Source organism: Accipiter gentilis, unplaced genomic scaffold (genome assembly GCF_929443795.1).
Source record: "Accipiter gentilis unplaced genomic scaffold, bAccGen1.1, whole genome shotgun sequence".
Classification (NCBI taxonomy): Eukaryota; Metazoa; Chordata; class Aves; order Accipitriformes; family Accipitridae; genus Astur; species Astur gentilis.
The window spans coordinates 73,332-97,786 of NW_026061025.1; the positions used below are offsets into that span (position 1 = coordinate 73,332).

At 52.8% G+C, this 24,455-nt stretch overlaps 1 protein-coding gene and 1 long non-coding RNA gene across 3 annotated transcripts; both read right to left on the bottom strand.

Moving 5' to 3' along the window:
* Nucleotides 1-767: 767 nt before the first annotated feature.
* On the bottom strand, nucleotides 768-7,058 carry LOC126037299 (electroneutral sodium bicarbonate exchanger 1-like). The gene is made up of 9 exons (XM_049797619.1): nucleotides 6,934-7,058; nucleotides 6,434-6,595; nucleotides 5,568-5,819; nucleotides 4,692-4,760; nucleotides 3,975-4,148; nucleotides 3,738-3,875; nucleotides 3,162-3,262; nucleotides 2,537-2,641; nucleotides 768-2,266 (listed from the first exon to the last, which is right to left on the bottom strand). The coding sequence occupies exons 1-5, from the start codon at nucleotides 6,997-6,999 to the stop codon at nucleotides 4,089-4,091; spliced, it is 609 nt and encodes a 202-aa protein (XP_049653576.1). The 5' UTR covers nucleotides 7,000-7,058; the 3' UTR covers nucleotides 768-2,266; nucleotides 2,537-2,641; nucleotides 3,162-3,262; nucleotides 3,738-3,875; nucleotides 3,975-4,088.
* A 6,794-nt stretch (nucleotides 7,059-13,852) lies between these two features.
* On the bottom strand, nucleotides 13,853-24,247 carry LOC126037300 (uncharacterized). 2 transcript variants are annotated; one of them, XR_007505595.1, is made up of 3 exons: nucleotides 24,138-24,247; nucleotides 14,386-14,734; nucleotides 13,853-14,014 (listed from the first exon to the last, which is right to left on the bottom strand). It is a non-coding gene; the product is annotated as an uncharacterized LOC126037300 (long non-coding RNA). The 2 variants fall into 2 exon arrangements; XR_007505594.1 differs by lacking the exon at nucleotides 24,138-24,247 and adding an exon at nucleotides 19,720-19,829.
* Between the last annotated feature and the right edge of the window lie 208 nt (nucleotides 24,248-24,455).

Genomic DNA, 24,455 nt, shown 5'->3' on the forward strand with positions numbered 1-24,455 from the left:
GCAGCTACTCCGTCCCTGACCGGCCGCTGGCCAGGAGGGTTGTGTCCCAGGTGGAATTCCACCTCTCTGACGAGAACCTGGCCAAGGATGCTTTCCTCCTGAAACATGTCCAGAAGAACAAGATGGGCTTCGTCAGCATCAGACCACTGCTGTTCTTCAAGAAGGTAGGCAGCGCGTTGCGTTGGCCAGCCGGGGTGGGAAGTAGGGGTAGGAATGCCTACTTTCTAAAACTCCAAAATGAGTCTTAGAGAGTTTCTTCGACCGGCTTTTCGGTATCATGGGTCCCCATCCCCGAGTCCCTGCTGAGCGTCCCCCCCAGCAGACTGCTGCTGGCCTGAGAGCTGCTGCCCCTGGAGCAGGACGTGCTGCACAAGGACCCCTCGGCCCCCTCCTGGCCCGGCAGCAACTTCAAGCCCAGCAATTTCAGCAATGCCTTCACTGGATTGCTCCTCGCCAGCAAAGTCTTCCCTCCGCTCGGGACAGGCTTGGGCACAGGCAGCTGCTACGGCCTCTGCCCCAGCACTGAGAGCACTCGTGGCTGCGGCTGGGGGAGTGGGGTGGGTGCCTGGGCACCCTGGCCCAGCAGCCCCTCGCCAGATGCCAAACCTCTTGCCGGCAGTCCTCCGGCAGCGGCGTGGGTGCCTGAGCCCCTCGGCCTGCGGGATGCGGTGCTTTGCCTGCCCCACTGTTGTCCCAAAAGTGGGGTCGTTTACCCGGCGTGCAAAATGCCAATATAAACACAGCAGAGCAGAGGTATTTTATTCCGGTTCATGTTTACGCAAAGATGGGGGCTAGGTGGTAATCCGCAACACTAGCACCCCTCATGCCTAAAGGGGCAAGCAATTTATACAGTTCAGTTATACATATTCGATTTCCAAAGTTCTTCCCAAAACTATTGCCGGGAGTAGCTTATCTTGCACAGTTTCTATTGGGCTACAGTTTCCCTGCTTGGAATTAAAGGTCCAGTGTTCTTTTCTTCTACAGCACATGCTCAAGGAGAGTGGGGGGGTAAGTCTTTTTGGTGTGGAATTGAGTTGGTGGTCATGATCTCCCCCTGCCACCTTTCTTCACCTTTCCTCCAGTATTCAAAGATGCTTCTGACTTCATGCCTATTAGCAATTATTCAACTTTTTGGTGCCTCCTGGAGTAGGATGTTCCCTTCTTCTCAGTTTTTTAGTTCTTCTTCAGGGGCACAGTTGTTAGCAAGGCATGCGTTGATCATACAAAGGGGATCTTGTTTCACAAGAGCTTTGTGGCCTTTTTCGTGTGGCTTAAGTACATCATTTCTTAAGTACATCATTTCCCCCTGTGGTGGGTTGACCCTGGCTGGATGCCAGGTGCCCACCAAAGCCGTTCTATCACTCCCCCTCCTCAGCTGGACAGGGGAGAGAAAATATAACAAAGAGCTTGTGGGTCGAGATAAGGACAGGAGAGATCACTCACCAATTACCGTCACAGGCAAAAGAGACTCCGCTTGGGGAAAATTAACTCAATTTATTACAAATCAACCAGAGCAGGGTAATGAGAAATACAACCAAATCTCAGAGCACCTTCCCTCCACCCCTCCCTTCTTCCCGGCACAACTTCACTCCCGGATTCCCTACCAACCCCCCCCAGTGGCACGGGAAGACGGTTAATGGGGTTTACAGTCAGTTCATCACACATTATTGTGATACTTGCCAAACCAACCAAGAAAGGTAAAACTGGAGCGCAGGGAGCAAATGCTTTTCTTTCACCTTAGGCCAACTGCTCGGACGCTCTCTATGCTGCCCTGCTGCAGAGGGCATCCCTCTCGTACCAGTAAGAGACATAAGAGTGAATTAAAGCCAGAACTCCAAACCAGACTAAAAACCCAGTCGTGATCAAGAAGAAAGTGGAGAATGCATCAAATATAACAGAAAATTATTTTGGACATTCCCAGTTTACATTTGGAAAAAAGAGAAGGAAAACAAAGAGGAGGAATTAGGTATTAAAAGAAGAGCACTGAATGATAAAGCAGTAGCAGTCCCTCTACCACTACAAACCCACACCCCCACACGCACGTACGCACACAGACTGTACACCACCAAACTCCCCTTGACTGTGACGTTCCCCTCAGCTTGCTGGTCTAGAGATACTGAATGCCTGAAGCACACCAAGGATAACTGAAAACATCTGCATGGCTTTAATGGGAATCCTCCAACTGAAACAAAGCGCCTTCTCCCTCTGTCTGCGTTGGCACATCCCCGAGTCACGCTCTCACTCCTCTCCTTCAAAGTCAAGATTCCTAAACGTGAAAAGCGGGAGTGGGGAAAGGTGAAGGGAAGAGAAAAAGAGGGAGAGCATCATCAGTGGAAGACCTGCCAGCTGCTGCTGATTCAGCCCTGTTCGGGGCACCACCACAGCAGAGAGGAGCTGGTTTGCATGCCACAGTCCTCACTGCCTGTTCCCAGGGACAGGCCATTTGCTCAGCCTTGCCGGCCAAAGCGTGGGAAAAGTGTAGGCGTGCGCCGTCGCTTGCAGAGGAGCACGGTCACGTTCACGTGCAATCCTTTACCTTTTTCCTCCCTGGATTCAAAGGGTTTCTGTCTTCAAAGTGAGAGCCTTCCATACGGTCATTTGTGACATTTCATCCAGGATAACAATCTCAGAAGGATCAGTCCTGCAATAAATATTTTACATAGCAATCCGTGATTATGGGAACTGATGCCACCAAGGGCATTAGCATCAGCAAGAGGAACAGCGGAGCCCTGAGAATCAAAGCTCTGCATAAGCGTGGGAGGTTTTGCTGGATGAGGAGTTTTGGGAGGCAAGCCGGGGAGCTGCAGAGCAACAGCTCTGTGCAAAGGCTCTTGCTGGGGCTTAGCCCCGGTCCGGGTTCCTAAGCCACTGCTGGTACAGATCATGCCTGCAACTCCTCATGTGTAAGTATGAGGATCTCCAGCTACCGTAAAGGCACTGATGAGGCAAGGTTTGGGGGTCAAACGCGAGTGCTGCAGCCACTCTGCTTGGGGTCAGAGCCCTGCAATTGCCTCCTGCAGCCCTGCCCCCAAATTTGATTTTCCCACCAAGCTGCCTGCTGGTTTCTGTGGGATGCCCCACAAAGAGGCAAGTGGAGAAAACTCTGCCAAACACCTTCAAGCTAATCTTGCCGGGGTTCCTGGCGCTTGGTGGGGCTTTACCTGTCACTGCTTTGTTTTGGGATATCCACGTCACTGGTCTTCCCCACGTTCAGCTGAACTGAACTTGCAGCAGCAGCAGCTTCCATCACGCTCCTGGACTCCTGATGTAAAAAAGGGACAAATCACGTTCTCTGTCTTTGATCAAAGTGGAGATAAGCTGAATGCCCAGCACAAACTTAGCAGTCTGCCCTCCCCTTCTGCCCCTTGGCAGCTATAGGTATTAGTGCAGCAGGGGAGAAACCGTTCACTCCAAAGATTTCGGGGCAGGGGGATTGTGTGTTCAAAACACGATTATGAGCAAGTCTTGCCAGCAGCAGCAGCAGCAGCATCTAATAATAATCATCATAATGATAATGACCTTTGTGAAAAACGACTCGTTTTAAAAATTACACCTGTATTCAAGCGCTCAGCTCACTGCTACTTGAGGAAACAAAGGTTACAAAAGTTACAGGCTATTGGGATCTATTTCGATTGAGTGCTGATCTTCCCCCAACGTTTCCAGACAAGCTGTAAGAGAAACAGGCAATCTCACAGACACACGGAGATGTCCAGCCCCGAGGACACAGCAAGCCTTACCTCGTCTTCTTCTCCAGCTTCATTTCTGGCATCGTCCAACTTCTTCTTCCTTTCTGGCATAAGGTCATCCAGAGAGCTGAGCTCTCGCTTTGAGAAGCAGAAATCCATCGCTTTCCGGACAAAGACGAGAGCCAAAACCTTCACGAATAAGAGGGAAGATGCAGTGAGCTCAGAGACGATGCCACCTCTCACTCCAACGCTGCAAACACCCCGCTGCCGAGCGGTGGCAGCTCTTACCATCATGGGAAAGATGATGGCGGCACGGGACACCTTGATGGTCCAGAGCAGGACGAGGCAGGTCAGCTGGATCGCCGTGAAGAAATGCACCTTTCGCAAGGGCACGTGCCGCAGTTAGATGAAATCCGGCTGGTGTTTCGCCGGCATCCAAAACAGCTTCAAGCGATCAAAGAACTGCGAAATAAAAGGGAAAGGTTGCCACCTTGGGACTGCGGCAAGTTGCTGGCCCTCTCGAGACGTGGAGGCACTTTGCAGCATCTCGCTTGCCGTCAGAAATCCTGGATCCCACCGCGTTCCTCCTGGGAGCAGCACCCATTTTCCCTTCGCTCCATCTAGCAACCGGCTTGCCCCTGAGAGCTGCCCACCAAACGGCAACTATTTCATGCCATTCCATTATTAGCATTTCTCAGCCCACTGAATCCCCCCGCAAGGATTTCCACCAGTGGTAGAAACTGCCTTCCCTTTGCACCAAATTCCCCCGCTTTTCACGTAACCAAACACTGACCTGCCCTAAACCCTGCAACAGAGAGCGCTGAACTTGCCTGGTCCTCCCAGCCCTCTATACCTCCTGTGCCTCCACCAATCTCTTTCTTACACAAAAGAGTTTCATTGCTTGCTCTGCGAGAAGTTTTTCCCATGCCACTGCTTTTTTCCCTGCTGCTACGGAGACAAAATACCAGGGAGCCGACATGCTGCACGCTGTAAAAGAGTCCGTACCTGAATTCCTCTGAGCGACGACACACCCATGTAGAGAAAGACGCCATAAAGCACAGGCATTGGTATAAACTGGGGGGGGAAAGAAAAAAAAAAAGAAAGAATGCAATCGTTTCTTTTTCTGTATTGCATTTTCAGTATTACCACCCTCTTCCACAGGCACTGCCTAAAATTGCTTGAAGCTTTTTCCATTCAGGCTTAGAGATGGGTCAGATTTTAACCATTGTTTTGCCATTTTGTGCGCACGAGTGAGCTAAGGCTCTGCTTTAGGCTGAACTTGGGAGTTACCTCTCCTCAGAATAATCCTATTTTCCAGAAAGGTTGGAGGAAAATAGGCAATTTCACCCGTGCTACCCTATGCCGCATTCTCTGGCGGTAGAAGAAACACTTCTGCCTATTCTTGGGGCAACAGGCAAAGGCCACAGGCCTCCTTTTAGCCTAGAGACGAGATTACTTTGTGGGAGGAACGTGCAAGGAAGCCCACGGGGATGACCTCAGTGTGTTTAGCTCCTGGGAACGGCTGCTCCGGGGCATTTGGGGAGCAAATTGCAGCCACTAAAGGGCTGCCTGTTTGAAAGACAGCAGATGTGCTGGTCTGAATATGCTCAACTGTAACCCATAAACATGGGCGGGCCTGAAAGACACCCAAAAATTCAAGCAGTTGCATTGCTCGCTCATCTCGAGCACACCAAACGGGGGCCTGAAGGGCTGCAAAGCCTAACCGAGGCTGGTTCCCACCGTGGGTCAAGCCCCAAGGGTTGGGATCACCTCCTCCTCCTCCGCTCCACAACTAACTACTCAGGCCTGCAGAGAAGGGACTGTTTTTCTGTAACCTCCAACAAGCTCGCGGTTGTTGGGTGGTTTGCATTTTCCTCTCACCTTTAACACAGAAGTGAAGAAGACGGAGCAGCCCATGAACACAAAGATCAGCAAGCCAGTGACTCTCTGCTCTCGTATCCCCAGAAACTTGGGTTGTTCTCCTGGAGCTGAGCGGTCAGACTCTACTTTGAGGCTATTCACGTGGGTGATGGACAGGACGGTCGCAGCCACAAACCAGGGCAGCCCCATCACAGAGCACACCCCGAGCATCACGGCCACCACAAAAAGGTCCAGGTGGTACCCGCATCCTTTCTGCAGGCAGGAAAACAAGAAACAGAGCATCCCATAGCACAAGAGCAAGGATAACGTCGCAAGTCAGACTCAAACCCTGCTCGAGCACAAGTCAACTTCTTCAGAATTCAAAACAAGAAATGGAAACAAGCAAGGGTGTATGCAGGCTTTGCACAAGCACCTGGCATGAAAATCTGGCAGGAGTTCAGACACAAGGGATACGCAGAGCTTGTGCGATACATACTTCTCCAAAAAAAAAACCAACCCACAACCCAAAAGCACCAAACCATTTTTTCCACTTACAAAGAAAATTCTACCACTTGCGAGGAAGGTGTGACTCTGAGTTATCCCTGGCAGCGCATCAAAACAATTCATTCCCCGCACCTGCTGCTGCTGCCATTTTAAAACAAAAACGCACTTCTCTATTGCTCCAAGATTAATTTGCTCCTCCAAAAGGTTGCTCATCTATACTGCCCTGTCACTTGCTCCCTGCATCATCGTTAATCCAGGAGAGCATCCTGCCACGCAGCCTGACCTTGTCCCAAACCAATGCCTTCAGAAAGCATCGGGAATAAGAGCTTCTCCCCAGACCTGCAGCCCAGAACGGGCTGGAGTCATCTCTCACAGGCCCTTACCTTCAGCTTGTGCTCCTTCCTGTTCACAATAACGGCACTGATCTGATGGTCCATGAATATCAAGATGGTGCAGAGCAGAGCTGGGACGAGCGCAGCCAACACCGTCCACCAAGGGTTGGGTCCTATGGGGTTGATGAACCACCCGCGGTCGTCTCTGGTAGGCTGCAACAAAGCCCACACATCAGCATCGTCTCCCAGCCCAGGCACTCCACTGGCTTTCATTTTCCCCTCCCTCCTTGTGTCAGAGCACCTCCCAGCCCTGGCTTCATGTCCCCCTCTCCCATGGGCTTCAGCAGTGCCAGTCTCCTCCTAGCAAGCAGCTCTAGATAGTTCCCCTGTAGGTATCTAGTTTTGGGGCCATCTTCTCATTTCCAGGAGGAAGCAAGGCACTTGGAGGTGGAAGAGGAGATGGTCACACCACCAGCATCTCCTCCAGACTCAGCCCTGCCCTGCCCCAGCATCACCTTGTGGCACCCCCACGTGCCAAAACACCCCGTTACCTTGAACGCATGGGGGACCTGGAGCTTCGGCGATGGGATCCCAACCACAAAGTCAAGGAGCACCATGATGACGATGGTGAGGAAAACAGCAAAGTCGCTCACTGTGGACCGTACCTGGGGCGAGAAACCAGAGGTGAGAGGGGCATGGCAAACAGGGCCGTAACGTGAGATGCAAGAGTTGCAGACATGCACAACGTTAAGGCTGCTTAACCACATCCCACCACCCCTCTGAGCACATGCAGCCTGATCCCTTGCTTAGATACTGCTGCTGTGTTTGTCCCTGTGAGATCTGGGGTCAGACAATAAAAAAAGCTTAACTAGGCCGACAAGGGTTGGTTTAAGTCAAAACCTAAAAATAATATTAAAAATAAGAAAACACATGTCTGCCACTACAGCTACACTCACAGCTACAATGGCAACAAGGCACTGAGGCATCCTTTAGTCCTCAAAAGGAAGTTCCTCACTTGAATCTACTTTCTGCTCGAGCACATAATGCGCAGAAGGTAGGGGAAAAAATAACAAAAAAAAATAACATTACAGTTTGCAGGAGTCATGGAAGAGCAGGTTGCAGATATTTTGCTTTTCCTCCTCCCCTTCTTCCCCCTGCTCCCTCCCATCACCTTAGAGCACGCTGCCCTAACAGATTCACAGAAACTGAAGTGAACGAATATCTTAACCCTGAATTAACATAGAAGCAATACTATACTATGGAGAGTGGAGGTGTGCTTTTAAATTTAACAAGTTCTACATTTAAGAAGCCTCCTCCTTGCCAGCACAACACATGCAAGTATTGACCTGTTTCAAAAATAAACATATTCCCCTTTTTCGGAATATTGACCCAATTCAGTTACAAAGGAACTGTAATTCAGCCCCAACAAACTCCTGCTTTATAAACGGGAAACTTTTTCTAGGAATACCTTTCAGTATTTTCAAAATTGAAAAAGAAAAAGAAATTAACCAATAATTTTCTGTATCAGTTACGATCAGCACATTTTCTTCAATAATATTTGCAATGCTACTACTGTACTCTGAAGATTTGTTTCAACTTAACTAACAGGAGCATTTTTAAACAGGCAGTATATTGGTCTCATTTCCTCAGGAACGGCAGGGGCTTTCTTCTGTCTCAGGAAGAAGATGACAACAACAGAACTCATCAGCTGTCACCAAGCTTGGCCACAAAGTAATGGCGTCATTAAAAGAATGTCCCCTGGCTTCCACAGCTTCCCAACTATTAACTACATCTTTTGTAAGCCAGCTTCTCAAAGTTGTTCACTGCCAGGTATCGGCCAACAATAAAATGCACAGGGAGAGAAAGTCTCAAAGGAAAGCTGAACCCATTCAGAAGTAAACAAATGTCGCACAAGTGTCACTTGGAAATAAGGAAATAGGGTGGAGTGTAAGGAATTACGGCATGCAAGTGTTCTCTGGTATATGGTCTGGCAGGCAGCCATTCTCATATCCTCCACATTCAGGGGCCCCAGCCAGAACTCGGTCAGAGATGAGAACTCTCCTTCCTCTTCAGAAAGGCCCTCTCCTCGCTTAATATGGAACAAGTTAATGAAAGGAGTTACACAGCGCGCCACAGCAGAAGGACAGATATCACCCACCCAAGACTCACGCTGTGGTCATGAAGCCTTCATGAATCACCAGGGACACAAAAGTACGATTCAGGAAGGGACGCTGAAGAGGGTGGAAAGAATGGAAGAAAGCAAGGGGCGATGACAGGCTGCCAAACTCAAACAAATGCAGTGCTCTCTGTACCATCAGGAGATCAAACACCTGCAGGCTGCTCAGAAACGTACGCACACTACTGGCAGCACTGTCCAAAGGGATTACGCTGAGGGAAAGAGCTTGGTCACAGACAAGAGCAACATTTCAAGCATCTTCTGAACACCACACGACACCACAAGACAGACAACACACCTTCCTCTCCAAAATCAACACAGAGAACAAAACAAGGAGGAAGGTTAATCCTCCTAGATCTGACGCTATTCCAGCAGAATGCTAATAAGCAAAGCTAAAGAAACAACTGCGTTTCAATTCATCCCAAAATAAAGTCATGCAGCAGAATTTCAAAGACTCGGCCTACTTCTCCAAAGGAAAAAGGAGACTAGTGTGGCACGAGATTTAATGCAGCTTCAGGTCTGGAGACAGCCTAATTGGCGTGGTGTTCATAGCACAGTCTCTTCAATTCTGCAGCAGCTAACAACAGTCACTTCCAGAGTAAAGCCAGGCCCTGGCAATGCCTGTGCACATCTCATTGCCAAAGCAAATTCACTCACACTCATAAAACCACTCTCTAGGCAGAGGCTTGAGTCATTGCCTATGGCATTTTAGCCCTGCTGCAACCTCACTGGCATGAAAACAGCCCTTTCGGGATGCCACGACACTGTTCTGTTCCTCTGATGCAGGGATACTTTCCTGGCTCAAAAGGATCTCAGTCCTAGTTTCTGCACGGGTGCCACCACCTGAAAAGAGACTTAACCTCAACAGTTCAGAACATTTTCCAAAAGCCTCTGAGGGCATCAACCTTGAACTGCTGTCCGATGATGATCACAGCCTTGCAACAACATACACAGGGAGCCAGATTATGCTGAGCCACGGCTTTTTTATTAATACTCATGAATACTATCATTATTCATTTTTTATCAGAGGCTGAGACACCAACAACAACTCATAAAGTTTCAGACCAAGTTTGAGCCCTACAGAACACTCCTTCAGCAGGACCCAATCTAGAGGCACCTGCTTAAAAATACAACCCTTAAACCTAAGCAGCTCCAGCTCCTTTTTCAGAGCACCTCAAACTTCTGGAATTATTACAGATCGCAGCCTCCAGCAATTCCCAGTCCCCTCTCAAACTAAAAGCTCCAGAGCTCCTCGACTGAGCTGGTCAAGGTTTTGCCCACTCACAGAAGCACTTGCCCATCATCTCTGTCTGCCTGCCTGACTAGCAGACACAAGCAGATTCCTCCAGGGCAATACCCTCAGGGAAAGTCTCTTTTTCACTTCTAAAGGACCATCCTCCTCACTTGTTTTACATCTTCCCCAGCTGACCAGGCTGCTCAGCACCCTGTGCTTTAGTTACTTTGCTGGCTGCTAACTCAAACTTCCCATTGCAGCCTTACCACACAACTGTTACCTCCCACAACCTTCCTATTCATTGTCCCCTGCACACCCAAAGGCCGCTTTCCTTTCTCTGCCTTGCATGCCAGCAGTACCACAGACTAAAACACTCTCCCTTCACTCTCCTTTCTCAGGCTTGACACTACAGTGCCTTCTAGAAACTGAGAGCAGCAGTTATCCTAAAAGGCCTGCTCAGCCCCTCTGCCTGCAGCAGAGGCACGCTCTTCTTTCCAAACAACAGGACAGGTTTGTCACAAAGACGTCGGAAAGAGGAGTGGCAGCGCAAGGGGAACCTCGTGAAAGAAAAAATCCCAAGAGCACAACAAACAACTGCTGCCACTGAGAGTTTCCAAAGACTCTTTCCACATCCACACTTGAGCGCCAGATTGCCAGGCCAGCAAAAGGCACATTGCTACCAGCAGACAGCCCAAGAAAGAAGGACATACTTTGCGTACAGAGCTCCACGGCTGTGCTGGTTTTGACTGGCAGAGAGTTAATTTTCCCCACAGTAGCTTGCACGGGGCTACGTTTTGGATTTGTGCTGAAAGCAGTGCTTACACAGCATCAAGGCCTTTTCTGCCCCTCACCCCACCCCACCAGGGAGTCGGCTGCGGGTGCACAAGAAGCTGGGGGGGGCACAAAACTGGGACAGCTGACCCCAACTGACCCAAGGGATATTCCAGACCACAGGATGTCACGCTCAGCAATATAACTGGGGGAAGAAGGAGGAAGGGGGGACATGCCCAAGTAACTGTTAGGCGTGATGGAACCCTGCTTTCCTGCAAACTAAACACCTGCCAGACAATGGGAAGCAGTGACTGAATTCCTGACTTGGCTTTGCTCGCGTGCACAGCTTTTACTTGTTAAACCATCTTTATCCCAACACGCGAGTTGATTCACCCTTCCGATCCTCTCCCTCCTCCCACTGCGGGGCAGCGAGCGAGCGGCCGTGCAGGGCTTAGCTGCCGGCTGGGGTTAAACCACTACAGAGGCTCGAGAGCTTCTCAGCTGAACGCTTTAAACAACATTTCAAAACACCGTCAGTAAAACCAGCCTCTTTTCCCACTGAAGCACGAAACCCACGCACGGCACTGGAACAGGAGCGCTTTTTACAGCTCCCATTACTCCCATTACACTCCCGTGCAAGCGCAGTAGCCCCTCGGAAGCGACCGCTTTCACGGTCAGTGAAAGAGGGCAGGAAAAGAGCAGCCCCCCCAGTCCCGTCCGAACTGAGGGTCTCCTAGGAACCTAGGAACCTCCTGGTTTCAGGCAACCGACAGGTAGGTACCTGCTGTCGAGGACGTCCTCCGTTCTCCCAGCCGAGGGAAGGAAGCAGCAGAGCCAACGGGACGCGACTGCTCTGGAAACGCCACTGCCGACCTCCCTGAAGCTCCCTCCAGGGCCTCTTGCCCCGGGGGCTGCCAAGAACGCCCGGGCAGGACTGTGTCGCAGCCCGCCACCCACGCCAGGCTGGGAGGGAGGGAGGGAGGGAGGGAGACCCCCGGCGGCTGCGGGTCCCTTCCCTGCGGGGACAGCCGGCAGAAACTCCTTTCTCTCCACACACAGCCGCACGTCTCCGCGGTGCCCGCCGGCCTCCGCCGGACAGCCACCAGCGGCAGGCAGTCCCCTGCTGCCCCCGCAGCCCCGGGGGCGGCAGGGAGGGGCCGGGGCTGGCCGGGCCTGCGGGGGGAAGGCCGGGACCCGGCGCCCCGGCCTGCCGCGAGGGGAGATGCCGCCACCGCCGCCGCCGCCGCCTCAGCCCCGCTGCCGGCCTGCGAGGCCCCCGGGCAGCCCCGGCGCTGGCGACCGCCGGGCAGCCCACCGCTCCACGGACGGGGAGGAGCCCCCGCCACGGCCACCGGCCCCGCCGCGCCCGCCGCCCGCCCTTGCCTCAGGCGGGGCCGGGCCGGGGCTGCGGCCGGAGCGGAACCGAGGGCAGCCGAGCGCAAACGAGAGGAGACGAACCCAGCCGAGAGGAGCCGAGCCCAGACGAAGAGATGAGCCGAGCCCAGCCGAAGGGAGTCGAGCTCAGCCGAAGGGAGCCGAACAGAAACGAGATGAGCCGAACGGAGCCGAGCCCGGCCCGGGCGACCCCCCTCTCTGCTCCATCTCCCCACGCTGCTCGGCACTGGCTCCTGCTGCTGCTGCTGCTGCGCTGCAGAGGCAGCTGCATTTTGGGGCTTGGAGCGCTTGGGGTTCCAGCGTGAGCCCGAAGCATCAGAGGAGTTGGCCTGTACCTCGTGGCAGGTCTTGCAGCTGCTTTCAGGGGGGTCTGGGCTCTGCCCAGGCCTCTCGAGTCAACGTTGACTCTGGTGCCTAATGACAGTCTGCTGGCAGTGGCCCTGGTAGCTCAGCCCTTTCTCTCCCCAGTTGCGATGATGTCAGCAAAAAAGGACTGTGGTGGTTTCAGCCCAGCTGGCGACCAAGCACCACGAGGCTGCTCGCTCGCTCACTCCCCCGTGGCTTTGTCCCCGCAGCAGCTGCAGCTGCAGCAGGATCGCGCCGCTTTCCATCCCCAGGGTGCGGGGCAGGGCTGCCCAAAGGGAGCCCGAGGGGTCGCGGGCCGAGACCAGCGGAGAGCCGCCAGGGAAACCGCCGCCTCCGTCCATCGCACGGACGGGAGCCGCAGCAGCCGGAGAACGCTCCCGAGTCGTGCCGCTCCCAGGGCAAGCCCAGGCACCGCTTCACGCGTGGGACGGGACATGCCGTCCCGAGAGCGGGGCTAGCGGTCAGGATGCTGACCAAGCAGGAGCTCTCCTTCAGCGGGTCCCGGGACATCCCTGCTGAGCTCAGCCGAATCCTCCTCGCTGGGCAGCAGCTGGCAGGACAAAGAAACCTGGGTGGGCGCAGGACAGAGACACGGCGAGAGCGACCTGCCCTTCCCGGGAAAGAGGAGTCAGCCACGGCTCTCCCGGGACTGATGCCCCATGCCCACCCGTGCCTTTGCACCAAACAGGCTGGAAAAGGTCCCTGGCTGCCGACCCCAAACGCGCTCCCCCGCAGGAGCTCCCCGGACCCTGCTCGGGGCACCAGGGCTGGGCTCAGGAAGGAGTTTTTTTCCCCCGGGCAGATTGGCACAGCTCCCGGGGGGAGTTTCCCCTTCCTCTGCAGCACTGAGCACAGCCCCTTGCCGGGGTCCTCGGGGCCATTTCTGGCCAGCGAGTCCCTGCTGTTGCAGGAGCAGGAGTCCAGCTGTGCCCTCCAGCCCTCTGCCTCTCTTGGCAGGGGAACCTCACGCACCTCCACGTCTCCAAGTCACCTGCAAAACAAGGAGCCTCAAGGAAGCCAACTTTGCCCTGGTGCTTTTAAGCTGGCACACTGCCGTGGGGAGAAGAGAAAGCCGGGGGGTTTCTTATCTATCTATCTATCTATCAATCTATCATCTATCTATCCCTGCTGGGAGGGAATGAAGATGAGGGAGCCAGGCTCTTCTCAAGAGTGCCCAGTGAGAGCACCAGCGGCAACAGGCACAAATTAAAACACATGATATGCTCCAGCTGCACATGAGAAAACAACTTTTTCCTGTCAACGTGGTCAAACACTGGCACAGGTTGCCCAGGGAGTTTGCAGAGTCTCCGTCCTTGGCGATGTTCAAAACCCAAGGGCACATTGTCCCGGGCAACCTGCTCTAGGTGAGCCTGCTTGAGCAGGCAGGTTGGACCAGAGGAACTCTACAGGTCCCTTCCAACCTCCACCCTCCTGTGTGAGTCCGTGCTTTGGTTTCACTCCTAAAGCACCTGAACTCAGCCCTGATGCCTGCGGGAAAGGATGCTGGGACAAGGCAAGATCCCAGACTCCTCCCCGAGGACTCATCACAAAAACCCATCTACCTACTCCAGAATATCGTATGGCAGACACACTCAGAAGAGAGAAAAGATCCTTTTATTGCAAACATCAACTGCGGCGGGGGGCGGGCCTGGGAGTCACAGGGCTTCAGCCAGTAACAGGGAAACGGCACCTACAACGACAGAGTCAGAGAGCACTGATAAACCCATGAAGGCAGGAATAGGCATGACTCGCTTCCCCTTTCTTTAGGGAACACCGTTGACGAGGAATTGTTCATAGCCCAGAAGAGAGAGCTATGGCTGGCATCAACCAGGGCACAGCTCTGGCGCCTTATGCCCACGGGAAATGCCCTTAGAGACCTGCATGCATGCACAGATGCACAGGGCCCCTGTGCCACGCAGCAGGGCTCGATGGGGAGCCCCTGGGGAGCGGCCATGGAGTTATTTCCAAGCCCCGCGCAGCACCGTCCCTTGCCAGCAGGTCGGACTGACTTGCAGCAGCGCTGAGAGTTGGGAAAGATGGGCAGCAGAGCCTGGTACACACCTGGGCTTCCTGAACTGCTGGACCTTCCTGCATCTTTTCACCGGTCCGTCCCCAAAAACGTTTTCTCTCTTCCTCCTCCTCTTTTCTGCGTGTCTGTCACTCTTCTCTCCCCAGACCTGTTTTCTCTTTCGTTTTTTCTTTTTCTCCTTGTCCTGGGGAGAGCCTGCAAACCTTTTCATCCCACAGCGGTATGAGGTAGGGAAAGGCACGACCCACTGGAGTCGGTTCTGATTTTAACCAAAGCGAGCTCGTTTTACCATCTTTCCTCTGACAGGTTTGCCAGCTCTTCTGGGCGCACCAGGGGCTCTGCCGCGCTCTCAGGGGTGGTTGGAGCCAAAGCAACGGGTACCTACAACAGAAATGAATTAGAATTAGAATTCTAATTAGAATTATAATTCTAACTTAGAATTCTTCAGAGCTCTTTTCTTTCATCATTTCATGCGCTTATAAGCGACTGTAATGCCACCTGCACGTGCTTTGCAGACAGTCTATTTATCACAGGCAATCCAAAAGCACCTGTACCGTTGCTTTAATAAAGTGCGCTGCTCATTAATCTAGTCGTGATAGTTCGTTCGTGCAACCAAACTCCCTAAGTCTGGTCATTCTCGTGCATTGAAGACAGCTAAGCCGAGAGTACAGTGCGCTATTAAGGGCATCCCTCATTGTGATAGCTCAGCATATTGAACGCGACCGCCCTTAGAGCGTCGAATTGGACATCGCTCAGAAAGAAATTAAACCTAGCCGTCCCCAGCCCCTCTGACATCTGAGGATAAGCTGGAATGCAAGGCAGTTTATTTTCTGCCAAACTTCTGGACTCAGTAACGCCACACAGCCCGCGGGGCTGGCACCCCAAAGGCCTTCCTCCCAAGGATGCTGGGCCGAGGGGCGGCAGGCAGCGCTGCGCACAGGGGGCCCCCTCACCCCCCACCCCATGTCACAATGCCACCACCCGGCAACGCAGCAGTCACAATGCCCCGGGGCACTATAAAAGGGGCAGCCTCCCCTGTCCCACTGCCAGTCTGCCTGGCAGGCGGCCCAGACACATCCCAGAGGAAGTCCGTGAGGAGCCGCTGGAATTCCTTGCCCAGTGCTGAGGGAGGAAGACCAGAGGCTGGACCAGGCTGCTAGAGACATGAAGAACCACCAAGCCCTGGAGGTGCCCGAGGCCATCAGGCTTGTTTGCATGGAGAGCTGTGGCAAGACCAAGGGAATGTCTTCTTGAGGAGCACTGCAGAGCTCGCCGTCCTCACTCCCTGCGGAACCAGTGGCAGCAGCCGTAAGAAGTGGGATGCAGAGATGTTGCCAGGGCTCCCAGTGCTTTGGAGCACCCGCTGGTGGCCCAAAGGCGCGGGAAGGATTCTTGCCCCCAAGGTCAATCAGGCCGGGGGCACTTGGCCACTCTTGGAAGCCCCAAGATGGCTCCAGGTTCAGGGAGAACAGGGCTTGGGCATCCTCTGGGGGGCCTGACCGGCCTGCGGGACCAGGAGGCAGGTCTTGCTCACACGTGCTCAGGGAATAGCCGATTGCCAGCTCTGGGGTCAAGAAGGAATTTTACCCTGGCGCAGATTGGCACTGGGCCCCAGGAGTTTTTGCCTTCCTCTGCAGCACTGAGCAGGACCACTTGTCAGGCCTCCTCCGCTCCGTTTTGGCTAGGTTACTGCCTGCTGCTCGTGCAAGATCTCAGGTAGCAGCCCCAGACTCCTAAAAGGAAACTACCCTTGAGATTTTTCTCTTTTGGAGCAAGCTCGCCCCTTTGGGATCCACCTGTGTCTCCTCCCAGGCATCTCCAGAGCCTTTTGGCCTCTTCATAGGTATCTTTTCTTAGGATCTAAGGTCTGAAAAGCAGACGCGAAAAGATTCTGGGAGATGCCTGGGAGGACTCTCAGGTCGATCCTGGAGGAGAGCTTCCTGCAAAAGAGAAGAATGATCTAGGGTAGCCTCGTTAGACAAGTCTGGGGCTGCTACCTGGGATCTCCGGTCCTCATAAGAAAAGCCCAAAAGACTCTAGGAGACGTCTGGAAGGAATCAAAGGGGATCCCTGAGGGCAGTGTTTCCTCCAAAAAAGAAAAAAACCTCAACGGTAGCTTCCTTGGAGGAGTCTGGGGCTTCTACCTGACCCCTTAGGTAGGTAAAGCAGAGGACAGAAGACTGTGGGAGATGCCTGGGAGGAGTCTCAGGTGCCTGTCGGAGTTGAGAGATTTCTCTACAGGAGAACAAAAATGTCTCGAGCTACTTACTTGGAGGAGTCTGGGGCAGGTAGCTGGGATCTCCGGTCCTGAACGCAGAGGTCAAAACATTCTGGGATGACGCCTGGGAGGAGTCTTGGGTCGATCCCGGAGAAGAGAACTTCCTGCAAAAGAAAAGAATCATCTAGGGTAGCCTCATTAGACAAGTCTGGGGCTGCTACCTGGGATCTCCGGTCCTTATAAGAAAAGGCCAAAAGACGCTAGGAGACGTCTGGAAGGAATCACAGGGAATCCCGGAGGTCAGAGGCTCCTCGAAAAAAAGAAAAAAACCTCAACGGTAGCTTCCTTGGAGGAGTCTAGGGCTTCTACCTGACCCCTTAGGTTGGTAAAGCAGAGGACAGAAGACTGTGGGAGATGCCTGGGAGGAGTCTCAGGTGGCTGTCGGAGTTGAGAGATTTCTCTACAGGAGAACAAAAATGTCTCTTAGCTACTTACTTGGAGGAGTCTGGGGCAGGTAGCTGGGATCTCCGGTCCCAAACGCAGAGGTCAAAACGTTCTGGGATGACGCCTGGGAGGAGTCTTGGGTCGATCCCGGAGAAGAGAGCTTCCTGCAAAAGAGAAGAATCATCTAGGGTAGCCTCATTAGACAAGTCTGGGGCTGCTACCTGGGATCTCCGGTCCTTATAAGAAAAGGCCAAAAGACGCTAGGAGACGTCTGGAAGGAATCACAGGGAATCCCGGAGGTCAGAGGCTCCTCGAAAAAAAGAAAAAAGCCTCAACGGTAGCTTCCTTGGAGGAGTCTGGGGCTTCTACCTGAGCCCTTAGGTAGGTAAAGCAGAGGACAGAAGACTGTGGGAGATGCCTGGGAGGAGTCTCAGGTGGCTGTCGGAGTTGAGAGATTTCTCTACAGGAGAACAAAAATGTCTCGAGCTACTTACCTGGAGGAGTCTGGGGCAGGTAGCTGGGATCTCCGGTCCCGAACGCAGAGGTAAAAATGTTCTGGGATGACGCCTGGGAGGAGTCTTGGGTCGATCCCGGAGAAGAGAGCTTCCTGCAAAAGAGAAGAATCATCTAGGGTAGCCTCATTAGACAAGTCTGGGGCTGCTACCTGCGATCTCGGGTCCTTATAAGAAAAGGCCAAAAGAATCTAGGAGACGTCTGGAAGGAATCACAGGGGATCCCGGAGGGCAGAGGTTCCTCCAAAAAAGAAAAAAACCTCAACGGTAGCTTCCTTGGAGGAGTCTGGGGCTTCTACCTGACCCCTTAGGTAGGTAAAGCAGAGGACAGAAGACTGTGGGAGATGCCTGGGAGGAGTCTCAGGTGCCTGTCGGAGTTGAGAGATTTCTCTACAGGAGAACAAAAATGTGTCGAGCTACTTACTTGGAGGAGTCTGGGGCAGGTAGCTGGGATCTCCGGTCCCGAACGCAGAGGTAAAAATGTTCTAGGATGACGCCTGGGAGGAGTCTTGGGTCGATCCCGGAGAAGAGAGCTTCCTGCAAAAGAGAAGAATCATCTAGGGTAGCCTCATTAGACAAGTCTGGGGCTGCTACCTGGGATCTCCGGTCCTTATAAGAAAAGGCCAAAAGACTCTAGGAGACGTCTGGAAGGAATCACAGGGAATCCCGGAGGGCAGAGGTTCCTCCAAAAAAGAAAAAAACCTCAATGGTAGCTTCCTTGGAGGAGTCTGGGGCTTCTACCTGAGCCCTTAGGTAGGTAAAGCAGAGGACAGAAGACTGTGGGAGATGCCTGGGAGGAGTCTCAGCTGGCTGTCGGAGTTGAGAGATTTCTCTACAGGAGAACAAAAATGTCTCGAGCTACTTACTTGGAGGAGTCTGGGGCAGGTAGCTGGGATCTCCGGTCCTGAACGCAGAGGTCAAAACATTCTGGGATGACGCCTGGGAGGACTCTTGGGTCGATCCCAGAGAAGAGAACTTCCTGCAAAAGAAAAGAATCATCTAGGGTAGCCTCATTAGACAAGTCTGGGGCTGCTACCTGGGATCTCCGGTCCTTATAAGAAAAGGCCAAAAGACGCTAGGAGACGTCTGGAAGGAATCACAGGGAATCCCGGAGGTCAGAGGCTCCTCGAAAAAAAGAAAAAAACCTCAACGGTAGCTTCCTTGGAGGAGTCTGGGGCTTCTACCTGACCCCTTAGGTAGGTAAAGCAGAGGACAGAAGACTGTGGGAGATGCCTGGGAGGAGTCTCAGGTGGCTGTCGGAGTTGAGAGATTTCTCTACAGGAGAACAAAAATGTCTCGAGCTACTTACCTGGAGGAGTCTGGGGCAGGTAGCTGGGATCTCCGGTCCCGAACGCAGAGGTAAAAATGTTCTGGGATGACGCCTGGGAGGAGTCTTGGGTCGATCCCGGAGAAGAGAGCTTCCTGCAAAAGAGAAGAATCATCTAGGGTAGCCTCATTAGACAAGTCTGGGGCTGCTACCTGCGATCTCGGGTCCTTATAAGAAATGCCCAAAAGACTCTAGGAGACGTCTGGAAGGAATCACAGGGGATCCCGGAGGGCAGAGGTTCCTCCAAAAAAGAAAAAAACGTCAACGGTAGCTTCCTTGGAGGAGTCTAGGGCTTCTACCTGACCCCTTAGGTAGGTAAAGCAGAGGACAGAAGACTGTGGGAGATGCCTGGGAGGAGTCTCAGGTGGCTGTCGGAGTTGAGAGATTTCTCTACAGGAGAACAAAAATGTCTCGAGCTACTTACTTGGAGGAGTCTGGGGCAGGTAGCTGGGATCTCCGGTCCCGAATGCAGAGGTCAAAACGTTCTGGGATGACGCCTTGGAGGAGTCTTGGGTCAATCCTGGAGAAGAGAGCTTCCTGCAAAACAGAAGAATCATCTAGGGTAGCCTCATTAGACAAGTCTGGGGCTGCTACCTGCGATCTCCGGTCCTTATAAGAAAAGCCCAAAAGACTCTAGGAGACGTCTGGAAGGAATCACAGGGGATCCCAGAGGGCACAGGCTCCGCCAAAACAGAAAAAACCTCAACGGTAGCTTCCTAAGAGGAGTCTGGGGCTTCTACCTGACCCCTTAGGTAGGTAAAGCAGAGGACAGAAGACTGTGGGAGATGCCTGGGAGGAGTCTCAGGTGGCTGTCGGAGTTGAGAGATTTCTCTACAGGAGAACAAAAATGTGTCGAGCTACTTACTTGGAGGAGTCTGGGGCAGGTAGATGGGATCTCCGGTCCTGAACGCAGAGGTCAAAACATTCTGGGATGACGCCTGGGAGGACTCTTGGGTTGATCCCAGAGAAGAGAGCTTCCTGCAAAAGAGAAGAATCATCTAGGGTAGTCTCATTAGACAAGTCTGGGGCTGCTACCTGGGATCTCCGGTCCTTATAAGAAAAGGCCGAAAGACGCTAGGAGACGTCTGGAAGGAATCACAGGGAATCCAGGAGGGCAGAGGTTCCTCCAAAAAAGAAAAAAACCTCAACGGTAGCTTCCTTGGAGGAGTCTGGGGCTTCTACCTGACCCCTTAGGTAGGTAAAGCAGAAGACAGAAGACTGTGGGAGATGCCTGGGAGGAGTCTCAGGTGGCTGTCGGAGTTGAGAGATTTCTCTACAGGAGAACAAAAATGTCTCGAGCTACTTACTTGGAGGAGTCTGGGGCAGGTAGCTGGGATCTCCGGTCTCGAACGCAGAGGTCAAAACGTTCTGGGATGACGCCTGGGAGGAGTCTTGGGTCGATCCCGGAGAAGAGAGCTTCCTGCAAAAGAGAAGAATCATCTAGGGTAGCCTCATTAGACAAATCTGGGGCTGCTACCTGCGATCTCGGGTCCTTATAAGAAAAGGCCAAAAGACTCTAGGAGACGTCTGGAAGGAATCACAGGGGATCCCGGAGGGCACAGGCTCCTCCAAAAAAGAAAAAACCTCAATGGTAGCTTCCTAAGAGGAGTCTGGGGCTTCTACCTGACCCCTTAGGTAGGTAAAGCAGAGGACAGAAGACTGTGGGAGATGCCTGGGAGGAGTCTCAGGTGGCTGTCGGAGTTGAGAGATTTCTCTACAGGAGAACAAAAATGTCTCGAGCTACTTACTTGGAGGAGTCTGGGGCAGGTAGCTGGGATCTCCGGTCCCGAACGCAGAGGTCAAAACGTTCTGGGATGACACCTGGGAGGAGTCTTGGGTTGATTCCGGAGAAGAGAGCTTCCTGCAAAAGAGAAGAATCATCTAGGGTAGCCTCATTAAACAAGTCTGGGGCTGCTACCTGCGATCTCGGGTCCTTATAAGAAAAGGCCAAAAGACTCTAGGAGACGTCTGGAAGGAATCAAAGGGGATCCCGGAGGGCAGTGTTTCCTCCAAAAAAGAAAAAAGCCTCAACGGTAGCTTCCTTGGAGGAGTCTGGGGTTTCTACCTGACCCCTTAGGTAGGTAAAGCAGAGGACAGAAGACTGTGGGAGATGCCTGGGAGGAGTCTCAGGTGCCTGTCGGAGTTGAGGGATTTCTCTACAGGAGAACAAAAATGTGTCGAGCTACTTACTTGGAGGAGTCTGGGGCAGGTAGCTGGGATCTCCGGTCCTGAACGCAGAGGTCAAAACATTATGGGATGACGCCTGGGAGGACTCTTGGGTTGATCCCAGAGAAGAGAGCTTCCTGCAAAAGAGAAGAATCATCTAGGGTAGCCTCATTAGACAAGTCTGGGGCTGCTACCTGGGATCTCCGGTCCTTATAAGAAAAGGCCAAAAGACGCTAGGAGACGTCTGGAAGGAATCACAGGGAATCCAGGAGGGCAGAGGTTCCTCCAAAAAAGAAAAAAACCTCAACGGTAGCTTCCTTGGAGGAGTCTGGGGCTTCTACCTGACCCCTTAGGTAGGTAAAGCAGAAGACAGAAGACTGTGGGAGATGCCTGGGAGGAGTCTCAGGTGGCTGTCGGAGTTGAGAGATTTCTCTACAGGAGAACAAAAATGTCTCGAGCTACTTACTTGGAGGAGTCTGGGGCAGGTAGCTGGGATCTCCGGTCTCGAACGCAGAGGTCAAAACGTTCTGGGATGACGCCTGGGAGGAGTCTTGGGTCGATCCCGGAGAAGAGAGCTTCCTGCAAAAGAGAAGAATCATCTAGGGTAGCCTCATTAGACAAGTCTGGGGCTGCTACCTGAGATCTCCGGTCCTTATAAGAAAAGGCCAAAAGACTCTAGGAGACGTCTGGAAGGAATCACAGGGGATCCCAGAGGGCACAGGCTCCTCCAAAACAGAAAAAAGCCTCAACAGTAGCTTCCTAAGAGGAGTCTGGGGCTTCTACCTGACCCCTTAGGTAGGTAAAGCAGAGGACAGAAGACTGTGGGAGATGCCTGGGAGGAGTCTCAGGTGTCTGACGGAGTTGAGAGATTTCTCTATAGGAGAACAAAAGTGTCTCGAGCTACTTACTTGGAGGAGTCTGGGGCAGGTAGATGGGATCTCCGGTCCCGAACGCAGAGGTCAAAACATTCTGGGATGACGCCTGGGAGGAGTCTTGGGTCGACCCCGGAGAAGAGAACTTCCTGCAAAAGAAAAGAATCATCTAGGGTAGCCTCATTAGACAAGTCTGGGGCTGCTACCTGGGATCTCCGGTCCTTATAAGAAAAGGCCAAAAGACTCTAGGAGACGTCTGGAAGGAATCACAGGGGATCCCGGAGGGCACAGGCTCCTCCAAAAAAGAAAAAACCTCAACGGTAGCTTCCTTGGAGGAGTCTGGGGCTTCTACCTGACCCCTTAGGTAGGTAAAGCAGAGGACAGAAGACTGTGGGAGATGCCTGGGAGGAGTCTCAGGTGGCTGTCGGAGTTGAGAGATTTCTCTACAGGAGAACAAAAATGTCTCGAGCTACTTACTTGGAGGAGTCTGGGGCAGGTAGCTGGGATCTCCGGTCCCGAACGCAGAGGTCAAAATGTTCTGGGATGACGCCTGGGAGGAGTCTTGGGTTGATTCCGGAGAAGAGAGCTTCCTGCAAAAGAGAAGAATCATCTAGGGTAGCCTCATTAAACAAGTCTGGGGCTGCTACCTGCGATCTCGGGTCCTTATAAGAAAAGGCCAAAAGACTCTAGGAGACGTCTGGAAGGAATCAAAGGGGATCCCGGAGGGCAGTGTTTCCTCCAAAAAAGAAAAAAGCCTCAACGGTAGCTTCCTTGGAGGAGTCTGGGGTTTCTACCTGACCCCTTAGGTAGGTAAAGCAGAGGACAGAAGACTGTGGGAGATGCCTGGGAGGAGTCTCAGGTGCCTGTCGGAGTTGAGGGATTTCTCTACAGGAGAACAAAAATGTCTCGAGCTACTTACTTGGAGGAGTCTGGGGCAGGTAGATGGGATCTCCGGTCCCGAACGCAGATGTCAAAACGTTCTGGGATGACGCCTGGGAGGAGTCTTGGGTCGATCCCAGAGAAGAGAGCTTCCTGCAAAAGAGAAGAATCATCTAGGGTAGCCTCATTAGACAAGTCTGGGGCTGCTACCTGGGATCTCCGTTCCTTATAAGAAAAGGCCAAAAGACGCTAGGAGACGTCTGGAAGGAATCACAGGGAATCCCGGAGGTCAGAGGCTCCTCGAAAAAAAGAAAAAAACCTCAACGGTAGCTTCCTTGGAGGAGTCTGGGGCTTCTACCTGACCCCTTAGGTAGGTAAAGCAGAGGACAGAAGACTGTGGGAGATGCCTGGGAGGAGTCTCAGGTGGCTGTCGGAGTTGAGAGATTTCTCTACAGGAGAACAAAAATGTCTCGAGCTACTTACCTGGAGGAGTCTGGGGCAGGTAGCTGGGATCTCCGGTCCCGAACGCAGAGGTAAAAATGTTCTGGGATGACGCCTGGGAGGAGTCTTGGGTCGATCCCGGAGAAGAGAGCTTCCTGCAAAAGAGAAGAATCATCTAGGGTAGCCTCATTAGACAAGTCTGGGGCTGCTACCTGCGATCTCGGGTCCTTATAAGAAATGCCCAAAAGACTCTAGGAGACGTCTGGAAGGAATCACAGGGGATCCCGGAGGGCAGAGGTTCCTCCAAAAAAGAAAAAAACGTCAACGGTAGCTTCCTTGGAGGAGTCTAGGGCTTCTACCTGACCCCTTAGGTAGGTAAAGCAGAGGACAGAAGACTGTGGGAGATGCCTGGGAGGAGTCTCAGGTGGCTGTCGGAGTTGAGAGATTTCTCTACAGGAGAACAAAAATGTCTCGAGCTACTTACTTGGAGGAGTCTGGGGCAGGTAGCTGGGATCTCCGGTCCCGAATGCAGAGGTCAAAACGTTCTGGGATGACGCCTTGGAGGAGTCTTGGGTCAATCCTGGAGAAGAGAGCTTCCTGCAAAACAGAAGAATCATCTAGGGTAGCCTCATTAGACAAGTCTGGGGCTGCTACCTGCGATCTCCGGTCCTTATAAGAAAAGCCCAAAAGACTCTAGGAGACGTCTGGAAGGAATCACAGGGGATCCCAGAGGGCACAGGCTCCGCCAAAACAGAAAAAACCTCAACGGTAGCTTCCTAAGAGGAGTCTGGGGCTTCTACCTGACCCCTTAGGTAGGTAAAGCAGAGGACAGAAGACTGTGGGAGATGCCTGGGAGGAGTCTCAGGTGGCTGTCGGAGTTGAGAGATTTCTCTACAGGAGAACAAAAATGTGTCGAGCTACTTACTTGGAGGAGTCTGGGGCAGGTAGATGGGATCTCCGGTCCTGAACGCAGAGGTCAAAACATTCTGGGATGACGCCTGGGAGGACTCTTGGGTTGATCCCAGAGAAGAGAGCTTCCTGCAAAAGAGAAGAATCATCTAGGGTAGTCTCATTAGACAAGTCTGGGGCTGCTACCTGGGATCTCCGGTCCTTATAAGAAAAGGCCGAAAGACGCTAGGAGACGTCTGGAAGGAATCACAGGGAATCCAGGAGGGCAGAGGTTCCTCCAAAAAAGAAAAAAACCTCAACGGTAGCTTCCTTGGAGGAGTCTGGGGCTTCTACC

What these genes read in the sequence shown, in the direction of transcription:
- LOC126037299 (XM_049797619.1), bottom strand. Translation starts at nt 6,999, where the DNA reads ATGGTGCTCCTTGACTTTGTGGTTGGGATCCCATCGCCGAAGCTCCAG. An exon ending in AGGTCCCCCATGCGTTCAAG is followed by an intron (nt 6,596 to 6,933) that starts GTAACGGGGTGT and finishes GCTTTGTTGCAG; the next exon opens with CCTACCAGAGACGACCGCGG. An exon ending in TCTTCACTTCTGTGTTAAAG is followed by an intron (nt 4,761 to 5,567) that starts GTGAGAGGAAAA and finishes TTCCCCCCCCAG; the next exon opens with TTTATACCAATGCCTGTGCT.